The sequence below is a fragment of the Astatotilapia calliptera genome, chromosome 14 (genome assembly GCF_964374335.1).
Source record: "Astatotilapia calliptera chromosome 14, fAstCal68.1, whole genome shotgun sequence".
Classification (NCBI taxonomy): Eukaryota; Metazoa; Chordata; class Actinopteri; order Cichliformes; family Cichlidae; genus Astatotilapia; species Astatotilapia calliptera.
This window is the reverse complement of record NC_137435.1, coordinates 18,755,930-18,773,508: the sequence shown is the minus strand read 5'-3', so window position 1 is coordinate 18,773,508 and position 17,579 is coordinate 18,755,930. Positions and strand designations below refer to the sequence as shown.

Below are 17,579 nucleotides of genomic sequence, written 5' to 3'. Positions count from 1 at the left end.
GAGGAACCTCTTCCTGGACGGGGCCATTAACTGTGCAGTGAGCGAGAAAGGGAGAAAGAAGGCAGAGTCAGAACAGGGTGGGATAGGAGGGAGGGGCAGCACTGGAGCGGGCCTGGGCTTGAATGCTCCATTGAGGTTTGGTGTTTTGATGGAAAACTGTGGCAGAGCTGGGCCAACTGCAGCAACAGTGGCAGCAAGAGAGGCCGGGACCAGACCAGCCCGTGGAGAGAGGAAAAAGAAGAGAAAGAGGGAGGACAAACAGCTCTAAGGGAGCTCTGATGCACAGCCATTTCTGTGCACAGGTCTCCCACACTAAAGAGGAAGGGAAACAGTACATAAGGAACTAGGCAAAGTAATGCAAGATTCAGAGGAAATACTTCGGATTACTCTCGGTTCCTCTTAGAATTAATCTAAGCAGACCTAGGGAGATTATTAAAGTTTATCTCAGATGTGCATTATAATGTGTTTTGTGTGCCAACAGAGAAAAATAAAACATTTTAAACTCAGGGTAAGATCTGGCAGGATGCATCAAGTTAGGAAACACAGTTGGCTTCATAAACCAAGCATTACCTTTACTATCTCTGGTCATACAAAGCTGCTGTTGTAACTTCCATTAAAGGAAGTTGCAGTAATGCAAGTCCCCTACCAGAAGCAAAGCAATACAGTTCACAGCACAGCCAGGTGTTGTTGGGGCTAAAAGGGGTGGTGCCTGTCTGTTACTAGTGTAGGATTGGACACTTTGGGAGTTGCCTGCAGAGATCAGACTGAGGTGTGTCAATTCCAGGAGTTGAAGTGTACACCATCACACAGCTACACACCCTGAGATGGTAGATTTCTTTGGAAAATTTGGCAGAGCTGGACTGCAGGTCTGTGGTGATGGCACCATGTCCTCAGCTGAATATCAGTACTACATTATGCCACTGGCCAGCCAAGTACTTTATGAAACTGGCAAAATCTGCTTTTTTCCCCACCTCACCTCCTTAGAAGTAAGATTTCATCTCCACTGTGTAATAATACAGTCACGTGAACAGTCTGATTCATGCCTGCAGCTGGCCAATAAGAGAGAACACAAAGACACTGCTTGTTATCTAATCTATATACCTGAGTCACACAATTTGGGTGCACACATACACACACACCAAACAAAAAAAAAAAAAAAACAGTCTGCTTGACGTCACTCCCTATGCTTCCCTGCCAATGACAAAGAGGTTCTCTACTCACACACCATCATTTTCTCTTTTTAAACCACTGTCTGCACTTCACCCTAACCTCATGTCAAATGCAATGATGTCACTTTCAATATGTGACCTAAGCAGTGTTACCATGTGGTGCTTTGTACACTGAAATATGGATTTACAGAAAAAAGGATTAAGTAAGTGTATGAGACAGAGAGAGTGAGGGAGACAGGAAGGGAGGTGTGGTGTGTACTGGAGAGACAAGACCAATAGCTTTGGAGCTCAAGCTACAGCCTCAGGGGGAAAACTGTGCCCTTTCTGCCCCAATAAACCTCATCAGGATTCCTGACATGAAGGCCGGGGGGATAGACATTTCTTCACGCTATGCTGTCTGCTGTCCTCGAGCACTGGGAAAGGAAGGAAGGTGGCTGAATATGCTACTCTGCCAAAACACTTGAAGTTATGAGGCCTAATACAACAAATGGCAAACTTTTCCAATCAATGAGCAACTTCTCTGAACTCACAAGACTTTTAATGTGCGGATGACACATTATTTTTCCCCCCGCTAATCATCTTTTCAGGTTGAAGATCATAAAATATTCATTCAAGGACATTATGCTCATTAAAGCAATTTAGCCCAAGAAAAGCAAGATAATTTCAAAAATAATTTGTCACTAAGGGAAACAGTCTATCCTAGGGATATTCACTGGCCTACAAGAATATATAAACAGAAGACTGAAGAAAAGGTATCACCACGTATTCCCTGTCCTGCCTTTCCTTTTTTGTTTTGGCTATCTGCTATCAAAGAAATGTTATCCAATTAAAAAACTGTGGGTAGGTAATTCAACTTGTGTTTTTACAATGGTTCTTGTAGCCAGCCCCCTTCCCAAAAAGAAAGAAAAGAAAGCAGGCGTGTGTCAGTCTGAGTCATCTCTGAATCAGCTGAAACAGGCAGTGTAAGATTAATCACAGTGCAGCGGCATGTTGCTGGCTCTCTCTACAATACAGCCTTTCATAGCAAACACAGAAAACATTCAATTAGAGCATCTCCATCCTGAGGACTCTCAGCATGGCAAGTAAAATGCATCCAATGAGCTACAGCCGGGATGCTGCTCTTTAATGTCAACTATCCATTTCCGGTTATTTTAGACAAAGACTGGATCCAAAAAGTACCAGAAATTAAGTTATAATTTCTTTATCAACTTGACATTCTGAGAAATAAATACTGTAAAAGCAATTTATCTTCAAATCTATTGGAGCGCTGAGCATAATAGTATGGCTTCTTCACTGCCACAGATAGCTTGAAGGCAGCAGCCTAGTTTAAGCCCACAAAGCCCTTACATGGACATGTGAGAACTTGACACTTGGGTAAGACAGCTCTGTTTCCTCGTCCCCCTTTTCTTTACTGTTGTGATCCTGTCTTTCATGAAGTGAAAGTAATGTTTGAGCCCTGAAGCTCTTCTGCTTAACAGCACAGGAGGTGCAGGACAGTAGAGGGTGTCCACATGCATCAACATCACATAGTTGGGTGACAGACCCCCAACTCTCTCAATGCTCAAGAGCCCCAGCTAATATCCAGGCTCCACCCACCCTCCAACATCACCACCCCTGGGCCACTGCTTCTTTCATTCCCCTCTGTCTTCTTCGTGCCATTTCCTAGATACATTTCTTTCCTTTTATTAGCTTGAGATAAGAAGAATTCTTAATAATCTTAAAAAAGTAATGAAAAAGACCCAGACAATTTCACTGGCTTGCAGTTTTCACCTTACCACTTTTTATTTGTACTTTGGTGTAATAGTAAAATATTCTCTGTTCTAACATGGACCACAATAAAACGTAGTAATGACAGGAGAGAGAGGTTGATTAAAGCAAAAGTAAAAAGACATGCATGTTATTATGGCTGAAAAAGAGTGAAACAGAGCTGGATGAGAATGAACAGAGCTGGTGTGTGCCTGCGAAAGTGACACCCAGGTGTGAGCAGTAGTCCTAAGATCCGTATTTACATTATATAAATAACCAAAACAAAGAATACGGTCAGTTGTTTGGTGAAGACTTTAGGTGGTTTATATGGTACATTGTGTGCGCTGCTATCATTCTGGAGAAAAATTCAGTAATCTTTTGGTTTTGCTGCACGACTGCTAGATATCCCAGGTCGGGACAAAGTGGAAAAAAAAAACAAAAAAACAAAACATGTAGCATGTAATTGAACCTAAAAACAATTTCAATGCTAACTCTAACGTGCACCCAAACAAAACAATCCGGATAAATGGCTTGCTTTGTTGCATTATTTTTTTTTTTACTAAGAAGCTCTTTTTCTTGTGTTCCAAACAAAGCACACCCCTTTTCTTAGCAACAGCTGTGCTTTGAGCTTTTAGGGAGGGTTAGGGTTAAAAAAATAAAAAGCAGCACAAAGTCACTTGCTGTTTAATGTAGCTCCAGTCATGAGGACGAAAAGAGAATCCTGTCCCATCCAGACAAACTAATACTCACGTTTTCACAGGTGAACCCCATGGAATCATTTGCCTCCAGATTGCTGTTTCTTCGCTTTCACAATCACTGCAAAGGCTGGCTGTGGGCTTCTATGTTAAATGCCCTACTACCGCCATGCTAGTTGCTGTTGCCTTGCCTGGGGCCTTTCTTTGCCCCTGTCAGCACCCACAGAGGTTGTAGGAAGCCTTGAGAGGTGAGTTTTATGATCTGGTCCAACTTGTCAACATTGTGTCCTCCAATAGCCCTTGTTAAAATGTATTTCATTTTGTTTTTCATTTTCTATATACATTTTCTAAAACAACAAATGTATGACTTTTTAGGTAATGAAAATTTTTGTTAAATAATCAAGCTTACAAGACTGACCAGAGCAATAATTGGTATTGTCGGTTTTGCAATATTTGAGCTCCCTTAAGCAGGAAGCCATGCCTGTTAATCAGCACTGGACATTTAAATCCATTACAGAGAAGATGGGGTAAATGCACCAGATCTCACATAGGACAAAATACAGGACAGCTGCAGAAGTGATTATGTAAAGCAGCATGCCAGTGTGGTGCAGATGCTGAAGACACAGCTACAATTGCAAGGCTATATTAATGTTCTTTTCCTATCCATCCAAAAAAAAAAAAAAAAAAAAAAAAAAAAAAAAAAAGCTCATCAAGACTCACTAGACTAGAAATAAATATTCAACCTAGTTTTTAAATGTGATCAAAAGCTATCTAAAAACAAGTGTTTGCAGCACTTCAGCTCATCATTGAATTGATTCTCGTTTTCTCCTGTGGATGTGTTAGCCATTCAGCCAATTCATGTAAAAAACAGAAACGAAACAAAAAAATACAGCAAATAATAATAAAAAAAAACAAACAAACAAACAAAAAAAAAAACAGCTTTTAGTGTAATATACAGCGCAACCATGAACTACAACTTCCAAATCTTCCACTGAAATGAATCATCACCTCCATAAAACAATCAAAACCAATTCTTGATGCAATGCTCTATTAATATAAAATTTATTGCACTGCTGTGTTTGATGAGCTCTACTTTCTAACTCTGCTTGAGATCTCTTTGCTCAACATCATGGGACACAAGAAATCAAATCTGACGGGGGGGGGGAAGGGGGGGGGCGAGGGGGGACCACTGGGACATGTAGCTACTGCTTATGAATGTAAAACAAAAAAAGTCTGATGCACAATGGAAAATCAGTCCTGGAAAATAATAAGCAACTTGCATTAAAACTGGACAAAAGCACTCATTTGCAGTATAGATAAAGTATAGCAATATAACCTGAAAGGTTGCTCATCAAGCAAAAAACTACTGCCCCCAAAAAAGACAGACTACAATGTGTGACTCCACACAAAGAACATACTTTCAACTGGTTTGATGAAACAAAAACTTTACTGTCTGACCATAATGACCATCATTATATTTAAAGCACTAAAGATGACGCTTGCAACGCCATCCCAACCACGAAGCATGGTGGCGATATATTGCTGCAAGAGGGGCTGGTGTACTTCTTAAAGTAACACAGCACAATCCAACCAGCATAGCAAAGCAACAAACAGAAAAGCCTAAAAGAGATAACTACTGCCAATGAGAAGAAAGCATGAGACACACTGGAGAGTTTACTACCCCGTCCAGAGCATGAAGAGAACATAATGCCAGCAGACAAGCCTCACTCACTTGCAACGAAAGATACGTGTCAAACTTGTGTCAATTATATGCTCTCTAACACACACATTCATTTCAAACAGTGAAAAAGTGCGTGCATGGATGTGTACATTTGTACACATGAAACTACAGCACGGGAAATAAATATGTAATAATAATAATACTCATTTACTACATTCTTTGAAAGGAATCTAACCCTCAGATCATCATCTATTACTACAACCTAGGTGACCTCAAGAGAAAATGTTTACCAAGATTACATATCAGGAAAAACTGTTTAAATTTATTTGGCTTGACCGCCCTTACCTAGATGTTACAGGCTATACTAGCTTTTAATCCTGCAAGCTCAAACTACAGCCTGCAACCTGCTTCATTTCAAATGTTGATTGTCACTTGAACTGAAGTTTTTTTCCACCACAAAAGAACATTTCTAAGAGGCTGGACTTTGTCTTTTCATTTGCAGGTTACATGTTAGGGTGAAATGCACATTTCCTCTGTTGCCAAGTTGGAAGCTTATGATCAGAGCTTTAAGTGACTGCTGGAAATTCATTTTAATGCACGGTTTAGAGCAGCTGACGCAGCTTCCTCAGTATCAGCGCTGACTAGATGGAGCAGAAGCATGGTGCATTATCGGGGAGGGATGCCAAATACTGGAGACGCATACAAGCAGACTGGGCTGTCAGAACTGCTCATGAAAACATTTATCATAAGGAAACAAACTTCACTGCAGTGACGCAAATTATCAACTCCAGTGTCCTGTTATTAAAAATAGTGGTGATATAATTACTCAACTAGCCCACAGAAATATATCAATGTTGACATATAGTTAACCGTTCCCCCTTTAAAGACTTTAGCACGGCAAACTACCAGACATTCACTGATCATGACATCTCACATCTCTCGTTTTCAGCTGATGGCTATGTCACAATGTGAAAACTTTGGCCTTTATTAGGTTGTGACTGATACTGGCTTCACAACTGAGAGCATATTTATGTAAGAATCAATGATATTGAATGATTATTGACAGGCTTGTCAGCTGAAAACTGATTACAGACATAGGTTAAAACTTTTGCTGTGAAATCACACTCCAATCAGCCTCCCGGAGAGTACCTGAAATACCTGGGTGATAAACACTGACTATTTTTTACTACTAGTAATGACACTGGATAGGGCTGCTCAATTAATCGAATTTTAATCACGATTACGATCTGGGCTTTCAACGATCATTAAAAATGACTGAGCCGATTATTAGCCCCTCCCTAATTTATCCGCAACACCTTAAAGGCTGGTCCGTGAAAATATTGTCGGGCATAAACCGGTCCGTGGCGCAAAAAAGGTTGGAGACCGCTGATTAAGAGGACCCGAGGGAAGCTCGGAAAGCTAAGCAGAAGTTATTTGGAGAGTGACTGCCGTTGGTTGAAAAGAGAGTTTAAAAAAAAAAAAAAACTTCAGTGGTGTTGCACACTATTTTATATTATTTTTTTAAAGTCATTGTTAACCCTTTAAAGCCGGTCAGAGCAGCACACTCCGTTTTGCGTAACTATTTTTAAATCCCTGTAGAACCTGAACCGTGTAAGCTAGTGCAATAATTTGTTTTGCATATGAAACCGGAGGAGTTGTACTTACATCTGATGCCATCAGCTTGTCCTCGGTCACGGTTTCGTTCCACATATAGCTTTGCAAAAATTGCATAAAAAGCGCTTGCAGGAACAAAAACATAATATTCCAGAAACACGCTTTGCCGTTCCTATCAGCTGTTCGTAACACTTCCCACAGTGAAATGATGCACCTGCTGTTTTCTTTGCAAATTTGCTTGTTTTTTGTTTTTCCTGCAGTATATAAAAATTGCTGTATCTCCAAAATAAAACTATGAAGACACTCAAAATAAATTTCCTGTGGTGGGAAACTATTTTTTGCAACTTTATTGTATTTAAAGTTTTGAGGGATAAGCCTCTTAAATTTCTCCAAGTAGAAATATATGTAAACAAAACAAAAGCGATTTTCAATTTTTTTTGTAGTTTATTGCACTTTTTTGCAATTTATGTAATTACTATGCACTTAATGCATACATATTATTAAAATATGGGCTATAACAGTTGTATTGATGTATAGCAACTTGAAATGCTCCCACAAATGGCACTACAGCATGTAAAAAAAAAAAAAAAAGCTCTGGTGGACTTGGTTCTATAGTAGGTCTTAAAGGGTTAAATAAATATCGTCAAATAATCGTGATTATCATTTTTGCCATAATCGAGCAGCCCTAACACTGGAGGGGGTGTATTACGAAGCTTAACTCTTCAAGTCAAAGGTTTGTGTCATAAAAGTAGCTTCCTATTTACCTGGCTAAATTACTGTGGTAACTCATGGTGAAAAAGTCTGCTTATGACCAGGCCATCTTCTGAGTTTTGGTTTAAAGTCAAAGTGCCAGGGTTCCACTGATTGTTTCATTTACAGCATGTCTTAAGCACAATATAGATTATCTGCTAATAGGATTGTTATGCGCTGTTAAATTTCTGAATAAAGTGCAAACTGTGTGTCATATTGTCACTGAATATGCCCATGCATTAATTTGGTGATGGAGAAAATGTCTAAATATTGTTTTACTTGATTCTGATCTGCTGCCAAGTCTGATGATGAAATAAATAACTTGAATTAAACTGTTTTACTGTGCACTAAAAACCACCAAATTAACAGTTTTCTACTGTATTAATCTCGTTGCATTTTAGTATTATCTTTTTAATGTTCTGTTCTTTTTAGTTTTAATCACCATTTTATCATCATCAAATGATAACATCTCTGACTGAAGTAAGTGTCACTCATAGGGGTCATTTTGTGTAGAAAAAGGGTCTAATGCCTCACGAATCACTACTTTTCCGAGCACAGAGCATGAAGCAAAAAGCTCTGCTTAAGAGATAAAGTTGAGAACCACTGTTGTGATACCTGTTATCTCCAGCTGGGGTTTTAGGTTTTGTCCAGCCAGCTAATGCAAAGAAAGCCTGGTTGTGTTGAACTTCATTTGCAGTATACCCCTCAGTACCACTTCCCGAGAGGGCCTCAGGGGTGTGGGAAAATCGTGGAGATCAGCAGAACACTATGACAAAGAGTGAACTGCACACTAAACTGACCCACCGGCTGGCAGCCCAACCCCAATAGATACTGAATGCATCCTCCCACCAATGCCAACAGAGCAAAAAAACAAACTGCACAACACCACACATGGCTGGAGCGAAGGCAAAAGCAGGGAAATACAGACACACATAAGGCAAGAGTGAGCAAGCAACAAACCAAAAACCTAATTGATCAGTGCAGTCACTACCAGCAACTGTTGTGGAAAACAATGTAAACAGACCATACATACAGAACAATAATTCCAAGTACAGGCCAGCAGCTGGTGCCAGCCACTGCTGCCATCAGTGCAGTGGGGGAGGGGGGTGTCATATTTATTAAAAAAAAAAAAAAAACTAGGGCTGGGCTTTCGCCTCCCTCTAGCTCTAGCCATGAGGGTATTTCATATCCCAACCTGGTGTAATAAGCTCCCCTTCTATTCTGACTCCTTCCTTCTCTCCTTGCAGGTATGTGACATTCAGGTGGGAAGGTTTGATGCAATACAACAGCTCCACTTTTTGTTTTACTGCCAGAGAACATCATTTCAGAACAAAAACCTCTTTATTGTCCAGGCACGAAAACCACTGTCATGATGCAATGCAGAAATCAGTGATGGACACACGTGTCCATACATTGGGGTAGTTTTGGACACATCCATCGCTGCATTCTTGAAGGCTGTGACACAATGTTTAGTCAGCTGGTCCAACTTTTAGTTTAAGGTGACAACTGCCTTAGATAAGATGATTACTCTCCGAGCTAGGGTTTTGTCTAAATCCAGAGATTGTTTTAATAGGTGTAGGAGAGGTTTAGCTTTAAAGGCTTAGGGGTAATAGTGATGTTGAAAGGTGTACAGGGATCACTGGATGACTGTTCCCTAGCACACAAACAGTAGAAGTCCTTCTCATCCAGTCCATAAGTAGTATTTTACAGTCTACAGAGAACTCCATTATCCATGCTGAGATCAGCAGTTTCCATCAAGATCTGATGTCCTTCATTAGTAACTGAATAACAGTTATTACCGAGCATCATCTACATAGGTCAGTGTTTTACCTAAACCGTGTAAAACACGTTTTCAGATCAACCGTATCAAGGGACTTTCACAAAAATGTTATGATTTTATTACTTTGAAGGTGAAAACAGTGCATTAACAGAATATAAAAGGTGGTTGTTTACTGTACCTGTCAGTGAAGCTGGGCTGTGTGTCACTCATTGGGCTTCCGGTTCTAGATTTGCAGCAAATTATATCCTATTAACATTTTCCAGAGTGTGATGAGGCGATTTCCTGGAGCGTCTTTCTCTGGCATTCGTCTGGAGTAGGCAGGGATTTTGAGAACGATGCTGGGAATCAGTTCACTGTGAGGTTGCTGCAAGGCACCTCCAAACACCAGATGAGCCTAAGCTACAACCAGGACTTCTTGTTAAAATTAAATGACAGCAAAAAATCTACAGTGCAGATCATAAAAATCAATCGGGGCCTTGGTCGAATTAGCAGTCCTACCCCGTAATAAACAATATTTTGGCAACAATAATAAATATACTGGTGCAGCTGACACAAGTTGTCGTGTATGTACGAACTCCTCGTGTGTCTCCTTTGCATTCACATCCCAGTTTTCCGCCGATATGATGTATGTAAACAATGCGTATCCCAACGTTCCTGACACCTTGGCCCTGCGATGTAGTTCGTCTGCCAACACCCAGCTCGGCCGAATGGCCTCGGTGTCTAAATGATCGGTGAAGATGCTGGAAATTCCTCCAGTCCCATTAGGTATTCCCTGCTCCAAGAAATGCCTGTCTGTGGCTGTGGGGACGACTCTCCCGTGACCAGGAGAATCGCTCAATGCCGAGTTTAAACGACCCGTGTTAGAAATTAGCAAAACAACTGCAGCTAACGTCAAACCGCTTTGATTAAAAAGAAACGAACTGAGTTAAATGGTCATTTTAAAAAAAGCACATAGGTTTCCCCCCAAAAAAATCCTTTCTCACTGCAAACTGGCAGTCGTTGAATCTCACCAGCTAACAAAACAGATGAGCTCTTTCAGCAAAAAACTTTGCTTCGTGGGCTCTTGTTTCGAGTGCAAACTAAGCAAACTCCCGTTCACAACAATGAGCCGGCCAACGAGCGAAACATACATACACAAAAACCTCGTGTATTTTCACTGGCTTGCGATACGTCTTCGCGTTATGTCCTTCAAAAAGACTCCTTGAGGAAACAAAATGCAGCGGAGCCCGTTAGCACAGCACAGCGTCTCTTGACTCCATGTTCCAAAAGAAATCGTCAATTCTCGACAGAATTCCCGTGGATGGAAAGCAGGCTAGCTATGTGGCCGCCAGCTAACGGGAAAGAAAGTAACCACCGCTCCCGTGTAAACAACGACAAAAAAGCGTCGAGGGGCTTGAAACTTGTAGCGAACATTAAACGTTATTTTTTCCCAACGTACAACGCTGTTTGTTCGAGAGAATAACTTGAGGAAAGGTACCAAAAAAAATCCCACTTTCTGCCGCTAGCAACGCCCTAGCTAGCAGTTGGGAGAGACTAACCACTTCCTGCCGCCGGGGAGAATTTATTTCAGCATAATATCAGGGACCACTACTGAAAAACGAGTAACAACGACAGCAAGCACTACTACTACTACTGGTAACAGTAATACTAAACATGTATAATTTATTCGTGTATGATGCAACTATAGTAGGCTGTGAATATAACAAGCAGTGCCTCAATGGCGTGTGCAGCTGGCAGGGATATTAAATAATGGCCACTGGGCCAAAAAATTGTTATAATTTGATCATTTTTAAATGTATAGACACGAATATCTTCATGTTAGTCAGTCTCCTTCTCAATAGTGCTTCAAGTAACTGTGTGTGCCGTAAAAGTCAAATATGGATGCAAAAGGCACTCATGAAACTGACACAATAAATTATTCATGCATTTCATGCAAAGTGTTGAACCTTCCAGTCCAAGAGTCATTTATACGACTCCAGTTTTTGTGCATGTGATATTACTGGAAGCAAAACCAACCATCAAATGAAAATGATAAAAAAAAAACCTTAATCTGTCCCATTAAGGTTGTGGTGAGTCATATTTATCAATGCAAAGTACATAATTTTATCTTTCTTGATAAACAAATTCCCGTCTGGCTTGTACTCTAACCTTTTTCTCACACAACTACCTTGCTTAAATACACAACTACTGCGCTACTGTGTGATTGCTGTGCTGACCATTGCAGTCACACATCACTGCATTTCTGGCACCCTACATTATACTGTAAATACGACAATAAATAAGGCACATTGTATATTACACACAGCATGACACACACTTATCTCCACTTTGCATTGGTAAAGACTGAAAACTGGTCCAAAACGACCGAATTTATGCTAAAATGAGAAAAACCAAAAAGTTACACATGGACTTAATGTAACTTAATGTAAGTTGCTGATGCTTTGTGTTTAAAATAAAAAGTGCTTTTCTTCCCTTTTCATTGCTATTTTAGAATTGCAGAAAGACCACATCTTTCCTCTCTCATCATTCATAAATAATTGATATGACACCATCATGTGGACAGCTTAGGTAACTTCACTCTCAGTCGACTAATTCATCTCGAGTTTCGCTAGGCTTGACTAGAACACAGTTGATGTTTCAGTTTAGTTGTAAATTTGCTGTTTAGTGAATGCAAACAACATGTCAAGTTTATTTTATTTCACTTTACACAGGGATTACAAAGGTGAACGATGAAACCCCGACCCAAAATGGCTCTTGTGACGCCGCCTCCTGTGTTGAATGAGTTTACAGTACATGAGAAAGGATAAAAACACATTAGGAAGGTACATTCAGATAACTAAGGCACACACTAGTTAGGTTTGTACTTTCTTGTATGTATTGGTGATGCACACAGAGACTTCTCTCAGTGCCAGTCAGGTGAACGGACATAGAAAACAAACAGATGGCATGTTTTTAACCTATTGCGACAAAAACATATTCTCACAATTAAGACAAGAATGCACATAAAAATCTGGGCTCAGTCATTATAGTCCCTTAATATAAAAACTTCCTGTCTTCATCCCAGTAGCACATTTTTTATTAAGGCAAACATTGTATAACATGTTTATTTCAAAATGGTTTATTTTTAAAAAAAGACCTTTTGAAAGACTTGCACAATGTACAGATAGCTCAGAATGAATTTAATCAAAGCTTGGACAATTTCTGACAAGATCTCTGTGAGACTGAAACATTCAACAAACAGCTTATTAAATTAAATTAGCTGGGAGCTATCAGTGCAGAGCACAGATCTTGTCTAAATGATTACTCACGCGCGACCACCCTCACACATCTGGTACAATAAAGTTGACAAGGGTTACCATTTCAGAAAACATGAGAATGTATTTATAGTTTACAATTTACACTAAAAAGAACACATTTAGAATTTAATAGACTCAATAAAACTGTAACATAGAGCTTTAAAGGAGGGATGCAAAATAAATAGAAATTTGATTAAACACATCAAACACACGTCAATCTTTCTGATATTACTTAATTTCCCTGAGTACCAATCCTAGTCTGTTGACATCACTAAAAGTGTTTCACAAGGACTACAACATTACATGTAAACTTTTTCTTTTCTAGTAGGGAACTTCCTTTTGGAGCCACACTGCCACACATGACTAGGTCACAGTTAACGGCAACTTTTCTTCCCACAGGTTTTCTTTGTGTGTTTATACAACATGCTTTGGTTTTCAGTGATATAAACTGCGTCAGTGCTGTTTGCACCTTTTATGCATGTTCAGCTCCAAAATCCACAAACCTTACAAAAAGAAGCCTTAGCATTTTTTTAATTTAAAAATCCCTTTTTCTAAAATCACACTTCAACATGGAGAAAGTTGCTTTCCATGTACTTTCCATCAAGTGTCCAAAGCGAAGAGCAGAGAAATGACATAAATGGATTCCCTTCTGATGCCGATCACTCCTTCTTCCCTTCATGACCATTAGCTGCTAAAAGCTCTTGGCGGTCTCTCTGGTGTTTGTGCCAGCTTTTGCTCTTCCGGATGGCAAATCGAACAATGTCTACCATAAAGACCCAGGAAAGGGCGTACATGGCCACTCCGCCACACTTGATAAAGAATCTCGGCCTGGGGGAGATCAGCTCACAGTACAGCATTGTGCCTCCCACGAAGATTCGCATCACCACAAACAGCAGCACAAACAGGACGTCCACAACGTCCCCCAGCAGAGTCCCGTAACGTCCAGTCTGCTTGAGGAACCAGCGCGCCTGCAAGAGAGGGTTGGTGATTTCACTGCCAAAGAGCACCGCGCACGACTCGATGCCAGACTCCCCCAACCAAAGGGTCAACAGGATTCCCAGGATGCTCATGGTGTGGTGGGCCAGCATAACTGGTCCCTCTGTACGGAAGTACACACACCAGGCCATGTCAAAAATAAAATAGCCCAGACTCAGGACCATGGCACTTATCTGCAGAGGGGTGTTCTTTGTACCTGGCATCCACAGACAAAAAAAGACCGGCTTTAGTTCGCTTCTTATAGAAACAGATAAAACAAGTTATTACTGTGAAATGAGCACATAGTTGTTTATATTGGCGTGTAACAAAAACAGCTCTTGAGAACTTTTTGTCTTTGTGTCTAAAGATTTTTCAGCACCTTACAAAAAGTTTCCACTGGTAGTTAGAGCTCAACTGTGCTAACTAGTTTAGATGCCTCATGTCTGCATCAATTTTCAAAGAAAAAGCAGCAGATGTTACAGTGAAAACTAATAGATGAACCTAAACAGTAATGTCACATTAATGCATAAGAGGATATAATATTAAGTCTGTGAGCTGCTTAAAATCTATGCTGTGTCTCTGCATCCTTGCTGTCTTTTTAGGTTTTAATGTGCACACAAAATCTTGACAAGCTGCATCCCCTACCTGGATAAGTAAAAGGCCAAGGTCCATCTACATAGCCTATGTACGCTGTGATGCAGACTGCCAGGATCCCGTGCACCAGCGTGACGAGTCGACAGTTCCATTCGTAGCTCCTGGATCCGTTAACGTTACACAGGACAAAGTAGAAAGACACCCAGCAGGATAGGCACAGGAGAGCACAAACGACAAGCACAGCCATCTTCCCCTCTGAAGGTAAGTCAAACAAAGAAAAGCAGCAAATTACAGCTAAACAAACTTCTCAGCAGTCATCAAGCCAACTCTGACTCACATTACATGGCGAGAGAAAAATGCAAGGAGGAACTTCTTGCTCTGTAATATCACTTACAGTAGAAAAAGAAAGAATCACCGTCCAGAGATTTGAACTGTGCACTCTTTGTGAGGGAGCAACAATTAGCCTTTGCTTGAACTATAATAGTACTATAGTAGGCCGGCTGAGGGTCTGGTGGGGTGAGGGGGACGTCTCTTCTTCTGCTGTGACGTTTGTACTAGGAGGTGAGACCATGCAGACAGATGAGCCCACCCTCAGTGAACTGGAACAAGATGTACAGTTGATTCTTAAAGATTGAAGCTAGTTTCAAAACTGGCAGAGAGGTTACTGGGTGCTGGGTCTCAGACAGTTCCCGAGAGGGACAAAGGCTCTTTCTCCCTTATTATTTGACATCTGCACTAATAAGCAAACAAAAAATGTCCCGTTGCTATCTTCGTTGTTATGCTTGTGATGTCCACATGCCAGCCAAATAAACTAAAAGATATTCAGTTACTACAACACACATATAAGAGCAATAAATTACTATATTTAAGAGGCGGGACACTGAACCGTTTCAGATTTTCTGCTTGAAAATGAATATGTTAATAAATTAATTCATCTGTTTATGGACTCCGCTGCAAATCATTTTACAGATTCACTTGTACTATGGATAAAAAGGATGCACCTAAGGATGATATGAAGACTAGGCTTGAATTTATAGTCTTAGAAAACCTGCATGTTCATCTGAAAACGCACAATAAAGTAGGGAGAAAAAAATCACGAGCAAACAAAGGAAACATCTGAGATCTGAATATGCAATGACAAAATTATGTAATGACATAAAATAAAACTAGTAAGTCTTGAACGATTCCACATTTCTCTATATTTATCTTCCAAGAAGCCAGACTTTCTGGTTTTGAGTGATCGTTCTCCATGCTTTATAAAGGGTTTTGAAAGTTTTTCAGTCCAGTCCTTTGACCTGACCATTTTCTTGGGAATGTTTTTTTTTTTAATTCAAGGATAAAAAGGGACCTAACTCCAGGAATAAACAAGTATTATGCCTACATAATAGAAAATCCATTTTAAATTGTGCCTTGTGCACTCTGTTAGTAGCAGACAGTCACAAAACTGTTCTCTTTTTTGAATCTATAAAAAAAAATGCCACAGATAATACACTTTAACGTGCATAAAATAGTATTTTTGCACCAATACAGTTATTCCAAAAACAACTAGAGGATGGAAAGATGGCATATCTTAGTACAGCATGCAGTGTGTCATTAAAAGATCTGAGGAACCTGGACAAGAGGAGAACAAAAGCAGAAGTGGCAGGCCGAAAAAAAAAACTATCTGTAATACATGAACAATATTTGAAAGTCGTGTCCTTAAGAAATAAGAAAAAAATTCAGCAAGGATGTGACACAAGTCCTAAGAGATGCGTCTGGCCCAGACAATTCATCAGTTGATCCATCTATTTTTCACTGGAGACTCATCAGAAATGGTCTCAGTGGAAGGGTGGCTGTCAAGAAGCCATTCTTAATCAACAGATAACAATGTAAAAATTGTAAATTGTAAAAATTGATGGAATTATAAACACAGAGAAGTACACTCAGATTTTAATCCTCCATGCAGCCCAATGTGGAAAGCATCTGATTTGCAGCTGCTTTGTTTTTCAGCATGACAATGATCCCAAACACTGCCAATGCAGTAAAGACATACCTGGATAGAAAAAACACATATTGGAACACTATCATTCATGGATTGGCCTCCCCAGAGCCCGGACCTCAACATTACTGAAGCAGTGTGAGATCATCTTGACAGAGAACAGAACAAAAGTCATCCAACATCCAAAAAAGACTACTTAAACTTTTAAAAAAATGAAAAGAAAGCTTACCTAAGAGAGTTCAGGCAAAGCTAAGGAATAACGATTGTTGCCAAATATTGACTTTCAGGCGCTTTAGAATTGTACAAAGTCTGTTTTTGCCTTATTACACTGCATTCCCATGAATGTTTGCACATGTTTCAATATATGCTCATTTTACTAGCAAAATATAAAGAAATGAGTGGTGACTCAAGACTTCTGTAGAGTACACACAAGAAAACACCAGGTAACTGAACAACTACCTTTATGTTTATTATTTGTTTTTCTTCATTACAGCATGCCCTGCTGCAGGCTTTCCTAGGATAAGGGTGAGACACCTGAGCTATGTTTACTCTTATAATGGATGCAGATTTGAGCTGTTTTAAGGTAAAAACTAATAGCGTAATAATTGTGTTCCCACGCAAACCAATGAAAGGACGGGAACTGGCAACCCGAGCCCACGAACAAATGAAGAAATTTCTTCATTTGCTCGTGGGCCAGTTTATTGATGGTGACAGCAAAAGCAGCTGTTGCTAACAATGTGAAAGGGCAGCAGCAGAGCAGGGCCATAGCTCATCCCTTAGCCGAGGGGATGCTATCATAACAGGCTAACTCTGCACTGGTACTATTAGATGGATCAGGGAGCAAGCTAACCGCTAGCAAGCTAACAAAGCCTTGTTTTATGGGGTTACAACACGTTTATAAATGCGGTGAAATATAATTACCTTGACGGTTCACATGTGGCTGTCTCTCTGTTTACATCCTGGCTGTTTTGCGTCCTCTGAAGCAAATATATGCTCGTAGAAGACCGAGGCAGGTTTGTTTGGATACACACTTTGCTGTCCTTTAACTGAACGGCACCGGGTAGCAGCAACAGCAGCCTCCTTCAGCATCCTTTGTATCCCATTACAAGTAGCTGCATTTGCATGCTCTGCTCCTATTAACTTGCTAACACTACAAAGTGTATTGCATCCTGCTTATATTATCTCGTGCAATACCATAATTAGAGATTAAAGTAGATTTATGCAATATTTTGTAGGAAAAGCATGCTTTCATCCTTGATGTAGCGATGGCAGGCTCTTTTTCTTTCGGAACAGGGGCGACA

The 17,579-nt window shown here is 40.2% G+C and overlaps 2 protein-coding genes across 3 annotated transcripts in view; both read right to left on the bottom strand.

The window, feature by feature from the left end:
- The window catches only part of arhgef12a (Rho guanine nucleotide exchange factor (GEF) 12a), a 45,343-nt gene extending 34,367 nt beyond the window's left edge, over window positions 1-10,976 (bottom strand). The window contains exon 1 of the mRNA XM_026192178.2: window positions 9,614-10,976. Coding sequence (XP_026047963.2) covers window positions 9,614-9,645 — 32 coding nt within the window. The 5' untranslated portion in view covers window positions 9,646-10,976. The remainder of the gene's footprint in view (window positions 1-9,613) is intronic.
- A 1,136-nt stretch (window positions 10,977-12,112) lies between these two features.
- tlcd5a (TLC domain containing 5a) lies at window positions 12,113-17,559 on the bottom strand. Of its 2 annotated transcripts, none has more exons than XM_026192190.2 (3): window positions 17,200-17,559; window positions 14,352-14,555; window positions 12,113-13,923 (listed from the first exon to the last, which is right to left on the bottom strand). In XM_026192190.2, the coding sequence occupies exons 2-3, from the start codon at window positions 14,545-14,547 to the stop codon at window positions 13,391-13,393; spliced, it is 729 nt and encodes a 242-aa protein (XP_026047975.1). In that variant the 5' UTR covers window positions 14,548-14,555; window positions 17,200-17,559; the 3' UTR covers window positions 12,113-13,390. The 2 variants fall into 2 exon arrangements, with proteins under 2 accessions (XP_026047975.1, XP_080144604.1); XM_080288478.1 differs by lacking the exon at window positions 17,200-17,559 and adding an exon at window positions 14,695-14,832.
- Between the last annotated feature and the right edge of the window lie 20 nt (window positions 17,560-17,579).